Source organism: Hypanus sabinus, chromosome 10, assembly GCF_030144855.1.
Source record: "Hypanus sabinus isolate sHypSab1 chromosome 10, sHypSab1.hap1, whole genome shotgun sequence".
NCBI lineage: Eukaryota > Metazoa > Chordata > Chondrichthyes > Myliobatiformes > Dasyatidae > Hypanus > Hypanus sabinus.
Window position 1 is genome coordinate 49,410,077 of NC_082715.1, and position 14,750 is coordinate 49,424,826.

Sequence of the window (14,750 nt, forward strand, 5' to 3'; positions counted from 1 at the left end):
TGGTCCAATCCCATCATCAGCCCCAACATTATTACAAAATATGTATTTGATACATTCCATCCTTCAATTAAATTCTTCATTCCCAAATCCCATTCAAAAATCCCAGTATTTTGAATTTAAATTATATGTTTAATGTTTTTGTTTCTTCTCTATTCATTCTAAAACTGCATACCCCATCGCTATTAAATTAAGCTTTTTAGAACTAAATGCCTCATTCTTGATTCTTGCGTATGTGTGATTTCTTGAGCAATATTTAGTAATAAGTTCAAATATTACACTCCACTAAAGAACAACCATCTTCTTTCCTTTCCTGAATATGATTTGACAAGGAATGAAGTTCAAATACATGAATGAAAATATGTAAACTATCAGCAGATTAGAGTCAAAAATGGTCAGAATAATGATAATCAGTACAAATATTTGAATAATAGTAATTTGTGGAAACATTTGATTCCAAGTCGGTATTTGTAATTTGAAACTACATACTGATCAAACCATGATCTAGAACATATCTGCCAAGTGATATTCTGTTGAGAGTCACTCTTGATTAACCAATGGGGACATTCCAAAGCAGCCCTGCTTTACATCAGCACCTGTACCATCTTTTCCAGTGTTTCCACGTGCCGTACTCAGCCCTCATCATGTTTCTGAGCAGCGACCAGAAGGAGAGAGACACAGCAACTGCTTACCGTGAGTAGAATTTCTTCCAAAAAAAGTTTCAGTAAAATCAACGACTTGTTTTACGGATATTCACTTTGAACTTGTCTGAGGCCATCTGCTGATAATAGTAAGAGTAGACGTGTTCTGTCATTTAATGGATATGTTATAAATTGGAACATTACAACATAAATAGAAGCAGGCATTAGCCACTCAAACCCTCATGGTTGCACTGCCATTTTGTGAAATTAAGGTTGATCTTTTAATTCGATGTCACTTTCCTCCACTGACAATATATATCATTTATTAATATATAATTATGTATTGATCTATGTTTCGATATTCTGATCAATCGGCCCTCCAAAGCCCTAGTGTAGAGAGAATTCCAAAGACTTAGAAATATCTGAGTGAAGAAAAGTTCTCATCCCTGGCATAATTTTAAAATTCTGACCACCAGTGCCTGAGAAGAATGTGGTAACCCGCCTCAATGAGTATTGTCTGATAAAACTTACATCCACTGTGATGAAGTGTTTTGAGATATTGGTGATGAAACATATCAACCCCTGCCTGAGAAGTGACTCAGATCCATTTCAATTTGCCAACCATCACAATGGATCCACAGCAGAAGATACTTCAATGGCTCTTCACTCAACCCTGGAATATCTGGACAGTATAGGTGCATACATCAGGATGCTCTTAATTGACTAGAGTGTGGCATTCAGTACTATAATCCCCTCAAAACTACTCAATAAGCTTCAAGACCTTGGCCTTACTATCTCCTTGTGCAATTGGATTCTCAATTTCCTCACTTGCAGATGCAAATTAGTTTGGATTGGTAACAGCATCTCCTCCACTATCTCCATCAGCACAGGTGCATCACAAGGCCCTTGTTCTACTGGCTTTACACTTATGACTATGAGGCAAAGCACAATGCCAATGCCATATTTAAGCTTGTGATGACACCACTGACATTGGCTGAATCAAAGGTGGTGATGAATCAGCATATAGGAGGGAGACTGAAAATCTGGCTGAGTTGTGCCATGAAAAAAATCGTTTTCTCAATAATCGCAGGACCAATGAGCTGATTATTGACCTCAGGAGGAGGAAACCAGAGGTCCATTAGCCATTCCTCATCAGGGGATCAGAGGTTGACTGGGTCAGCAACTTCAAAGTGTTATAATTTCAGAAGACCTGTTCTGGCTCCAGTACGTAAGTGAAATTGTGAAGAAAGCACAGCAGTGCCTCTACTTCCTTAGAAACTTGCGAAGATTCACTATGATATCTAAAAATTTGATGAACTTCTATAGATGTGTGGTGGAGAGTATATTGACCAGTTTCATCACAGCTTGGTATGAAAACACCAATGCTCTGGTATGGAAAATCTTACAAAAATTTGAATATAGCTTGATCCATCAAGAGTAAAGGCCTCTCCACCATTGAGCATACCTACACTAAGCATTGACACAGGAACCATCATCAGGGACCCTGACAACCCAGGTCATGCTCACTTCCCAATGCTGCCATCAGGAAGTAGGTCAGGAGCCTCAGGGCTCACTCCCCCAGGTTCAGGAGCAGCTATTGCCCTCAACCATCAGGCTCTTGAACCAGTGGGGATAACTTTACTCAACTTCATTTGCTCTGTTACTGAACTGTTCCCACAATTATGGACTCACTTTCAAGAATTCTTCATCTCATGTTTATTGCTTGCTTATTTATTTATTGATTGATTGATTATTTCCTGTTTCTTTTGTATTTGCACAGTTTGTTGTCTTTTGCACGTTGTATGTTTGTCTGTCCCATTGGGTGCAGTCTTTCATTGATTCTATTATGGTTCTTGGACTTATGGAGTACCCTCACAAGAAAACAAATCCCATGGTTGTATACTTTGACATATATGTACTTTGGCAATAAATTTTCTTTGAACCTTGAACTTTAGAAGCCTGAGCCAGGGAAGGTATCGTCCCTGCAACTATCCTGTCCAGCATCATAGAGTCATTTCAATGATGTAATCTCTCAATCTTATTAACTGAGGGGAGCCCGCCATGCCTATATTTCTCTGCGTATGAAAAATCACCCCCATCCCAAGAATCATTTGTTTAAACTTTGTGGCTCTCCATCTATTGCTATTATATCCTTTCTGAGCACCAGTATATTTGCACAATATTCCAGAATAAATCTCACCAAAGCCCTGCATTGTTGGAGTAACAGGTCTCTTCTATTCAATCCTCTTGAAATAAATCTGACTTATCACTTGCCTTCCTAATTGATTTCTGGACCTGCGTGTTAACTTTCTGTAATTCCTGGACGAGGATACCCAGGTCCCAATGAACAACCAATAGCTTTTGATTTCTCATCATGTAAAACCATGGAGATTTTCTATCAAATAAATGAGCTCTCATTTCTAATGTTTCTGATGTTCTTATGTCCCAGAAATAAGAGCTGGACATTTGTCCTCTGCCCTGCTCTGCCATTAAATAAGAATGAGACATGTTGTGTCCTCGTCCATTCACCAAGCCTGTCCTTATATCCCTCAGACCTTCATTCTCACACTGCCACCCGGCTTAGTATCACCAACAAACTTGCCATTTCACTCAATGGCTAGATGTTGAGGTGGATTGAGGGTTTTGAATGGTGGTAATGGCCCACTTGTCACAGCTTCCCAAAATGAAAATGACAGGTTTATTCCAACTTGGCATTCTGTCTGTTAATCAATTCTCATTCCATGTCAGTATATTACCTCCAATACAGTGTGTTGGATTTTATTAAACATATTCTTGCTTGGCACCTTATTGAAGTCCTTCTGGATATCCCAAATACATCATATCAACTGGTGCATCCTATTTATACAAATCGATAGAAATTCAAAATGTTCTAACAGATTTTACTTCCATAAATTCATATTGATTCCATTGTTCCTGCTATTATTTTCCAAGTGCTCTGTTTCCACTTCCTTAATAACAGATTCCAGCATTTCCCCGATTCATGTCAGCATATCTGATCTATAGTTCCTTGTTCTCTCTGTCTCTACTTTGATAAATCGACTCTAAAGAATTCTAGAAGGTGCCAGACATTCTCTACAAACTTTTTCACCAGTGAAATATTTGCCACTTCCTATTTCTCCAATTTAAACTGTAAACTTAGCTATTTTTTCCTTTTTTCACATATCTGTACAAAACTTAGTCTGAAAAAGGATCTAGTGCTTTCCCAGTGTATATGACGAATAAACACTTCTCAGGCTTCCAGTAGTGAGAGTAAGCATTCGGCACAGACTAGAAAGGCCGAGATGGCCTGTTTCCATGCTGTAATTGTTATATGGTTATATCGAGTACAGGTATCGATTATAACCAATGTTTTGATGACAAACTCTGCCATCTTCATCAGGGATGATGCCTGAACGTGACTAGTTCGGTGGTATTTATACTCCCGTCATCCATCCCTCCTGATTGGTTAGATGGGTGGCATACACAGGATTCTCTGTGAATGTGAGGTTGCTTATATATCAACCAGACGGGATGCATGGTGGAAACCTGCATCAAGGAGCACGGGAGATGTATCTGTTTTTTGGTAGCGGAACATTATATTCACAATGGCTATAGGACTGACTTTGATGGCACAAACTACTGTGCTATGCCAGTGGCTTTTGGGATCACCTGGTGAAGGAAGCCATTGAAATAAGACTGGAGGAAAAGAATGTTAACAAAGATGAATTTCTTTCTCTAAGTAAGACCTGGAATTTGATTGTAAACAAGGTGGGACATTGGAAACCTGATTGGGTGAGGGCTAACCAGTCAAGAGGGATGGACGAAGTGTATTTAAATACCACCAGACTAGACATGCCCAGGCATCATCCCTAATGAAGTTGGCAGAGTTTATCATCGAAACAGTTAAAGTCAATACCTGCATCCAGCTGGAAACTTTTAGTCTGTTTTCATGTTCCTTACTAAACTCCTTACTAGTACTCCCAAGAATATTATCTCCTTCCACATCAAAACATTTATCCTTTATTGGGGTATTATGCAATTTTCCCAATCCTCAAGCATTGCTTTTATGCGATAAGTTGTCAACCTATCTTTTGATCTGATATTGTCTTCTCTAGATAGCCACATATAGCTTAATCTTTCTGTTGTTTGACCTTATAATATGTATTTTTAAAATTAGACCTTGCTCATATACTGTCATAATTTTAATGTACTTTCCTTATACTATAACCAACTTTTGCTTCATGCCTTTGCAGACACTATATGAGTGATCCTTGATTAGTGTGTTTGTATGAACCATCAGCACTTTGTTGCCAACCCCCGTGGAAGATACCTCAAGCTAAATTAATAATTTACAATATAAAATCAATAGTGATGGACAAAAACTGTAAATTAACTTTGGAGCTTTACATTATATTTGCCAGAGGTTACATCCATTAAATTCTTTTGCAATTTTATTGCATTATAGATACATGATGTTAGTTGTCTCTACATTGTCTTTGGGTTCCTTGATTCATATTTGGAGTACTGTTTCGAAGCATATAATTGCAGAAGAAAAATAAACAGTTCAAGAGAGAACTGCTTGCATCATTAAAATATTAGGATGACCAATTTTCTATCCCACAGTAGGATGAGTAATCCATCCCTTATATAAGGATATGGTTGATAGTCTATTTTAGACTTTTAACTTGTTCAAACTCCCATCTAAACCACACCCACTAATTTTTAGGAATTATCTTTCCTTGTGTGGACTCTTCTCACTTCAAACAGACACTGCCTAATATCCTGAGCCGTTCCCAGCATTTTCTGTTTTTAGTTCAGTATTTCATCATCTGCAGGATTTTTAATTTTGTCACAGAGATCTAACTTTATTTTAATGTACTGATGTCTTGCTGAAAGGTTACTTAAATTAATCATGATGAAATGTCATCAGTATTGAGATATTCTAAAGAACTATATGACATTCAAATTTTAGCCAAATTGAACGAGAAACCAAGGTTCTGATGGTTTCAGATATCAACAGGTAATATTGTAAAAGCAAAAAAATCATAATGGTTTCTCAGAGTAGGCTCATACAGAAAGTTAGGAGCACTTTCTTCGTGGTTTCAAAATTGGGTGTCCACAGAAGGCAAAGGGTAGTGGAAGAAGGAATGTATTCTGGCTAGAAGTTGGTGGCTAGTGGTGTTCTGCAGGGATGTGTTCTGGTACACCAGCCCTTTGTGGTTTTTATAAATAACCTGGATGAGGAAATGAGGAGGTGAGTTAGTAACTTTGCAGTTGACTTGAAGGTTGGAGGTGTTGTGGATAGTGTAGAATGTTGTTGTAGGTTACAATAGGATATAGACAGGATGCAAAGTTGGATGGAGAAGTGGGAGATGGAGTTAAATCTGAAAAAGTGTGAAATTATACATAATTTGACAGATCGTACTTGAAATTAGAGTACAAACTTAATGGCAAGATTCTTACCTGTGTGGAGGAACAGAGGGACCTTGAAGTGCAAGACCATATGTCCTCAAAGTTGCTGCCACGTCATTAGTCAGGGGATTGAGTTTAAGAGCCATGAGATAATATTGTAGCTCTATAAAACTCTGGTTAGATCATACCTGAAGTATGTGTTAAGTTCTGGTTGTTTCCTTATAGGAAGGATATGGAAGCTTTAGAGAGGATGCAGCAGAGATTTAGCGGGATGCTGCCTAGACTAGAGAATGTGCGTATGGTCGAGCAAGCTTTCTCTTTGGAGTGACATAATGAGTTGTACCTTGATAGAAGTGTATAAGTTGATAAGAGGTATGGATAGAGTGGATAGCCAATGTCTGTTTTTCCAGTGTGACAAGGGCAGAGGACATTCACTTAAGGTGAGTGGAGGAAAGCTTAGATGAGTTGACAGAAATAGTTTTTTTAAAAAAAATGCATGGAGTGGTGGGTGCCAGGACCATACTGCCGGGGATGGTAGTAAAGGTTGATACAATAGGAAAATTTAAAATAATCTTAGATTGGTACATGGATGTAACAAAACTGAGGGTTTTGGGCTGTGTAGGAGGGAAGGGTTAGGTGGATCAGATGGAAGGGTTAGATTGGTCAGCCCAACATCATGGGCCGAAGGGCCTATACTGAGCTCTTCTACGCTTCTATCTTTCTTTAACAGCTTTCAAAAATAAAGCTGATCAGTGGGATAAAGTTTGCAGAATAGAATTCTTTAAAAATCTGGCACTGCAAATTCCTAAATGGATGCTAACCTTTGCATCAGTTTGACAATATACCTGCACATCAAGTTGTCTGTGTGCTTTTGCTCTCAACAGAGCCATATGGTGATTTCCAGAATCATTCCTAGGCATATAGAAGTACCAATTACCCTCAGTGCATAAAGACTTTGTGCCATGCAATGAAACCTATTCCAGGTTTGAAGAATAGTTAAACATGCTCTGCCAGTTTTTCTTGGAGAGAACTACTCATTGTTCAGAGGGAAGAAAGACCAAAGTTTATTACTGCAATAGGTTAAGATATCAAGGGGTACACATTAAATTTAGAAAGTCTTGAACAATCAGGTTTGTCTGGTAAGCATCATTCACTCAGAAGGTAACAGAATTGTTAAATAAATTAGCAGAGAAGCAGAGAAGATAAAAGGGTTCAAGGAAAAAAATTAAAGCAAAATGTTTTTAAAGAATATGGAGAGAATGTGAAACGCAAGAGATTCTGTAGATGCTGGAAATCCAGAACAACACACACAAAATGGAGGAAATGTGGTTTTTGCAAATTGGATAGGCTCATTTCAACTGGAAAGCAACACATGGGTAGCATGCAAAGTTTTGCCCCATTGAGCTCTTTAGCACTTGGATCATTACTTTAAAACAGTTTACTTAAATGTTTATTTTCAGTGTTTCTAGTGTCCTGATTTCGAGCTACATCACTCATGCCAAGAATTTTCAATACTGCTTCATCCCTATATGATTTGCATATTTCCTGTTAAAAGCAAAACAAAAATGAAGTGGTACATCATATCTTTCCACATTAAAGATGTTGATTTTAAAAGCAAGATGAGAAAAAAGAAATGAGGCTTACTTTTGTCACAATAATATTATGGGTACATGATGATGAGAAATGTCTTGTTTCCTAGCACTAACATCCCACGCCTTGGTAAAGCACAAAATGTACAAGCAGGTGATGAGAAAAGCATTAGTGAGCGTTGCAATGTTTCTTCAGCAAGGAAAATAAAGTGTGACTTCTCTAGTTCCTGTGGAAATGCAAAACCTAAAGGGACAAAGGTGATAAAGAAATAGAGAAATTTTTCAATAATTACTTGTGTTAAAAGTGGAATGTGGTAATAGATGCAGATTGAGTCCATTTGGTTTCATTGAAACATTTAATGCTAATGACTATAGATGAATGTATGCCTCTTTGTAACACACTTTTTATTTTTCTATAACTAAGCAGTATGAAAATCACTAGATATGGTGATCGAAAGGAAACCAGCATTTTTTTTACCCTGTACACCTCAGACTTTAGATACAACACTGAGTCATGTCTTTTGCAGAAACTCTCTGGTGACTCAGCAATAACTGGGTGTATAAAGGGAGGAAGGGACAATGAATACAGGGAGGACTTTGTCAAAGGATGCAAGCAAAATCATCTGCAGCTCAACATCAGTAAGACAAAGAAGATGGTGAGGGAGTTTAGGAAAACTAAGCTTGCATTTCCCCCTGTTACTATTGATGATGAAGATGTGGATGTGGTGAGGATCTACAGGTACCTGGGGTTGCACCTGGATGACAGTCTGGATGACAGATGCACAGAGGCTGTGCACAAGAAGAGCCAGAGTCACCTCTACTTCCTGAGGAGACTGAGGTCCACTGGACTATGCAAACCTTTCCTTCACATGTTCTACCAGTCTGTTGTCACCAGTACAATCTTCAATGTGGTGGTATCTGGGGCAATGGCATCAACACAGATGATGCCAGCAGGCTCAATGAACTGATTAGAGAGGCTGGCCCTGTTATAGGAGTCAAACCGGACACACTGTGGAGGCTGTGGTAGAACAAAGAGGCCCTACGGAAAATTCCGGCAATTCGGGACAATGTTTCTCACCCTCTGCATGCCACCTGGGCTGAACAGAGGAGCACTTTCAGAGATAGACTAAGACAACTGTGCTGCTTCAAAGAGCAGTAAATGAGGTCATTCTTACCCTCGGCCATTAGACTCTATAATGAGTCAACCTATAGCTGGGGAAGTGATGACCCCCCCCCCCTCCTTTTAGACTGTTTGAGGTAACTGATTTTTTATTCATTCTTACTCCTCTTTTAATCATTTATATATATGTATATCTGTGCACGTGTAATGTTCCTGTGGCACTGTGATTTCCTTTGGGATCAATAAAGTATCTATCGATCTATTTTTCTCATTTTTCTACAGGTATGACAATGGAAGCATTTGGAACAGTGATTGGAGCTGCTGTCCAGGGGCAAATTGTTGCACAGGGCCATACCTTCAATCACTGCCTTCTACAGAATATGTCAGAGGATACCAGTACCAACTCCACTATGATAATTAGTCAGCTTGATGGCAACATCAGCGTTTTGCAGCCAAAAGACTTGCTCTCTCAGTCGGTAAGTGATTTAGCTAGATACCCCAAAATTGGATAGGTAAAGGAATTTGAACAAACTCTTTTCAGATCTTTCAGATTTTCCTCAGATCCTGATCCCTACTGAAATTCTGGATGAAGAGCACAAAGTTCCTTAGTGTGAACATAACAGATGATCTAACGTGGACCCACAACACCTGCTCACTAGTCAAGCAGCATGTACCTTTTTGAGTAGATTGAAACATGCAAGGGTCCCCATCCCCATTCTAGCAACTGCCTATAAAAGTACCATCGAGAGTGCCCTGTCCGGTTGCAGAAACTGCAAGGTGCTACAGAGGATAGTAAAAACTGATGAGAGGATCACTGGGGTCTCCCTCCCCACTATTGTGACATTTACCAGGAGCATTGCTGACGAAGGTCCCGAAGCACTGTTACTGATCCCTACCAGCCATCTCACAATCTCTTTGATCCATTACCATCATGGAGGTACAGAGGCATCAGGACTAGGACTTCCAGACTGTGTAAAAGCTTCTTCTCTCACACTGTAAGTCCAATGAACTCCCTGTCACCACTGAAGACTTGTCACTAGGACCATGAGCTATTTTCTGTTTACCTGTACTGTGCACTATGTGCATCTTTGAATGGTATTTTACAACTTATATTTTGGTTTATGTGCTATGTGTGAAATATGTTTTGTGAGTGCACAATGGTCCAGAGGAACATTGTTTCAATTGGTTCTATATATGTGCAGCCAGATGACAAAGAGCTTGAACTTGAAGAGGTGGGCTTGGAGGAGAGGTATTAGATCATAAGACCATTAGGCAGAAGAGCAGAATTAGACCATTGAGTCTGGTCTGCTATTTCATCATGGCGGATCCATTTCCCTCTCAATCCCATTCTCCTGACTTCTCCCCATAACCTTTCATGCCCTAATTAATCAAGAACTTATCAACCTCCATCTTAAATACACCCAATGACCTGGCCTTCATTGCTGCCTCAGGCATTTAAATGGACCCACACCTACATCTCCTCATCTACGTATAAATGGATGTCCTGCTATTCTGAGGCTGTGTCCTCTGGTCCTAGACTTTCCCCTCCACAGAAAACAACTTCTCTACATCCACTCTAACTAGGCCTTTCAACATTTGATAGGTTTCAGTGAGATCCCTTCTCATTCTTCTAAACTCCAGCAAGTAAAGACCCAGAGCCAACAATCAATCGCTCCTCATTCGATAGGCCTTTCATTCCCTGAATCATTGCCGTGAACCTCCTCTGAACCCTCCCCAATGACAGCACACCCTTTCTTAAATAAAAGGCCCAGAACTGCTCACAATACTCTGTCAGGCTTCACCAGTGCCTTATAAAGCCTCGGCATTGCTTTTGTACTCTAGTCCTCTTGAAATGAATGATAACATCGCATTTGCCTTCATACCATTCCCTTTGCACCTTGAATGTTTGAATTTTCTCCCCGTTTAGAAAATAGTCTATCACTTTATTCCTTCTACCAAAGTCATGACCATACACTTCCTGACACTGTATTCTATTGGCCACTTCTTTGCCCAATCTCCTAATCTGTCCAAGTCTTTCCACAGCCTCCTTGCTTCCTCAACAACACCTGCCCCTCCATCTATCTTCATATCATCCGCAAGCTTGACCACAAAGCCACCATTCCACCACTGACGCAGAATGTAAAAAGCAGCGGTTCCAACACCGCCCCCTGCTGAACACCACTAGTCAATGGCAGCCAATCAGAAAAGGGTCCTTTTATTCCCACTCATTGCCTCTTGTCAATCAGCCACTGCTCTATCCATGCTAGTGTGGATATTGGTGTGGAATTAGTGGTGATTCTTCTGCTACATCCACTGTAATTACATATGACCTCTTGACTACATTTAGTGACAGTGATTTCAGCAAATCTGGCTAATTCCGCCCAAGTACTGTGAATATTAAATGCTGTTACAAGAGGAGGGCACTCTTGTCTTGCAGTGGTGTTAACTTCTGTTCACAATCCTGTGCCCCAGTGGTAACTCCTGTCAGAAGAATCTCTTGGTAAAGTGGCGTATCTTTAATGGAGCAGATAACACTGAAACTCTCCATTCAGTCAAGTCAGCCTGCAGACCCGTTATTCTAAGTAGAATATTAATATGCAGCTGTGGAACACTGTCACCTGTAGAATGTCCTCTCTGTTAAATGGACTATCATGCATACTTGTCTCTCAGGCTTTCTCCCACTCCATCTTCTCACTCAAAGTGCTCAATGAATCATCAGTTTGCAAGTTTCTTACTTTTTTACACTTGCTTCTTCAGAGGCAATTTCTTCAACATCAGAGAGCAGTCTTGCAGAATCCTTTCACGGTCATAATAAACTTGACCAGCGCCTATTCTTTACATTTATCCATGGAAAAGGTCCTGATTTATGCTTTGCACAGCAATCACTGATGTGAATGAGTCAGTGAAATCATTCATCTTTTAAAAATTTCTCTTCAGTAACTTGTAGTGCACTGATCTTTACCTGTTCTTTACCTATCTAAACAGCTATAACGTACTTCCTTATTTACTTCTAACACTAAATTTCTTTACAATTTGAAGTGGTCTGCCTGAGGTTGTTTATTTAGTCAATAGTGAACGTGCACCAATCATATGGGATTGCCTAGTGAGTTTTGTTTTCAATAACTTCAGTGAATGAAGAGGGCATGCTAAGTTTCTGCAGCCTTCTGATGAAGTTTTCCAAATCTGCTCTGCATCCATTCTTAAGAATTCATGATCCTAGATCAGAAACATCAGTTCTGTTTGTCTCCTTCAGGGACTGATTGATTACGTGAACATATTTTATTTTATTTTATTTACCTTTTTGATTTTGTTTATATAGATAGCATCTCAATTTTCCTTTGCCATACCAACTGCTGGATATTAGGGGTTACTAATTTTGCATATGTTGCTTTTGGGACATTGTGATTGTAATTCCATGGTTTATGGCAAAACACATAACTGTCAGTCACTTCATTTGAAATAAAGCTTAACATTAGGCTGTTGATGATGGAAGCTGGCTTTTGTAACTGTGCACAATAATTCTCTGAAGAAAGCACTTTTTAAAATTTATTTTCTGCTCTATGAGACACGTGACATTAGTGAAATGTAGGGGAATACTTTCTCATTTCACTTGTCTAGTGTAACATCAAATACCCTCAGGTTAAAACATCCCAGGAAATCTTCAAAGGAATATGAACAACACTCACACACTATGTCGATGCTGTCTCATAACACAAAGCTAATTATATAAATGCTTTTGTAACGTGTAGCACTATTCTCACTGTAGCTCATTGCTGATAGTTCTCTCAGTGATGCAGATTTGTATAATTTGCTGTGCCTATTTTCCCTTAATGGAAACTCACTTCTGTTCAAGGCCAGATTGGTGAGCTACATTTAAAGGAAGTGTGTGTTGAGGAAATGGAAAACAAAGTTCTGTGCCTTTCAATTACTTGTATTCCTGCAAAACAGGGGCACAAAATATACCCAATTTTTTTTTTAAATAGGTAGGACTATGAGAAGTCCATTTAGCCCCCAAATCACTAGAGACTGAGCATGTAAGGGTCCTAAATATCAGTTCTAAGGGTGTAGTGATATCTCCAATCTTGGGACCACAGAGGGGCTGGCCTAAAACAATTGACCAATCAGAACAAGGTCAATTCAAACTAACCAATCAGGAATAGGCAATTCAGATCCAGCTATTCAGGATCGAGCTTTAAGCCCTGTTCATGCCGTTCTCACTTGAGAGTGTATGTAAGGAGGTGTCTTGGAGTGGGTTTGTCATTTGACTAACTTGTGCCTGAGGAAGATGCTCGGGTTTATTGTTGAAATGTCGCAATCAGTATCTGTAATTATGTGACTGTTAAAGCCAAAGGATAATATGGATACATTTGCTAACCGGTCCCAAAGCTTCCATAGTTAGATATTTAGTATCCTACCTCACTTAATTGCCTTGATTCCACATGCAATAACATCTTTGGTTAGAAAAGGACCCGCTGATTGAACATTAGAAAATTATCAATTGTACATGTAGTTTTGGTTACAAAAAGGTGAAATTCCGAACACTATTTGGATGAACAACTGTTTCTTAGTTTCTCTCTTAAATACTTTGACTATGAATTTAAAATATAATTCACTGAGGATTCTCCCACAAGTTAAAAGGAGAATCGCTCCATCTACTCAGTCAATCCCTTCCCAGAACAGAGAGACCTAAACTTTCTAAAAATGCTTTTAAGCTTCTCAGGTTACCATAAAATGTTTTATATTCCAGGGAATAATAGCCTACTTTATGCAACTTCACATAATCTAATCTTTCGAACATTGTTGATGAGCTTACATCATTTTCCAGAATTTTATTTTGCTTCCAAGATGCAATATCCAAAGGAAAAACTGGTCCCCCAGACGTAGACTAAAAATGCTTTTGTATAGTTGCAGTAAATTATTTTCCCATTTTCAGCTCTTTACTGAAAAAGATTAACATTCCATTAACCATTCTAATTATCTTTTCATCTGATTACCAGTTTTCAGTGATTGCAGTATTTCAAATTCTATGTCATCAGATCTCCACTTTCTGGCTCTTTGTTAAAAAGGTACTTGTACCTAACTTCCATCAGTCCAAAATCATTATCAAAAGTCCCAGAAATGAAATCAATCAGAAACACTCAACTGATCAGGCAGTATCTGTGGAAGTAGAAGCAGTTAAAGTTTTCAGTCAACTGCCCTTCATCAGAACTCTCTGACCGGCTGAGTATTTCCAGTATTTTACTATTTCAGATTTCTAGCATCTGCAGCTCTTCTTATGATTTTTATTTACCAAAAATTAAATCCAACTGCCAGAGTTTTCCCCTGTGTAATTTTATGCTCCTTCCTTCTTTACAATACCTTCCATTATTGGAAGATTGGGATGTACTGAGCTATCAATGTCACCGATAAACATGGTGAGTAATTGAGGCCTAACACAAGTCCCTGTGTCGCTTCTTCCCAATTCATGGACAAACTCATTAACCCTGCTTCCTGATTTATTTAATCTCCAAACCAATTTAATAATTTGACTTCAATTCCATTGACAGTTTCCATGTGGAACTTGAAATGCTGAAATAATGTAGATGATCCCCTGTGTATTACTTTAGTTTTCCCTCAAAGGAAGTCAATTAGGTTCATCAAACATGACCTACCACTTTTAAATCAATATTGAGACTCATTAATCAGTTTCAATTTCTTCAAGTGCTTCCATCATAAGTGCCTTATTTATATATTCCAATGTTTACAACAATATATGTTAAACGAATGGGTAAATTCTTTATTGACTTCCCTTGCCTTTAATTAAATGATTATGTTTTTAATTTCCCAGCCAAAATGAAAGTTTGCTTTGAAGCATCATTGCTTAAGCTTTTGTAATTTATGCCACTACCTTACTGGAAACCGAGGGGGTGGAAGCTTTCCAGAAGCAGAGTCACTCTTTAGCACTAATTTATGCCTGTGCTGATCTTATGAGGACCCAAGAGAGTGCAGATG

At 38.8% G+C, this 14,750-nt stretch overlaps 1 protein-coding gene across 1 annotated transcript in view; it reads left to right on the forward strand.

Moving 5' to 3' along the window:
• mfsd2b (MFSD2 lysolipid transporter B, sphingolipid) overlaps positions 1–14,750 on the forward strand; it is a 111,081-nt gene that overhangs the window by 41,353 nt on the left and 54,978 nt on the right. The window contains exons 5-6 of the mRNA XM_059981824.1: positions 612–690; positions 9,042–9,235. Coding sequence (XP_059837807.1) covers positions 612–690; positions 9,042–9,235 — 273 coding nt within the window. The remainder of the gene's footprint in view (positions 1–611; positions 691–9,041; positions 9,236–14,750) is intronic.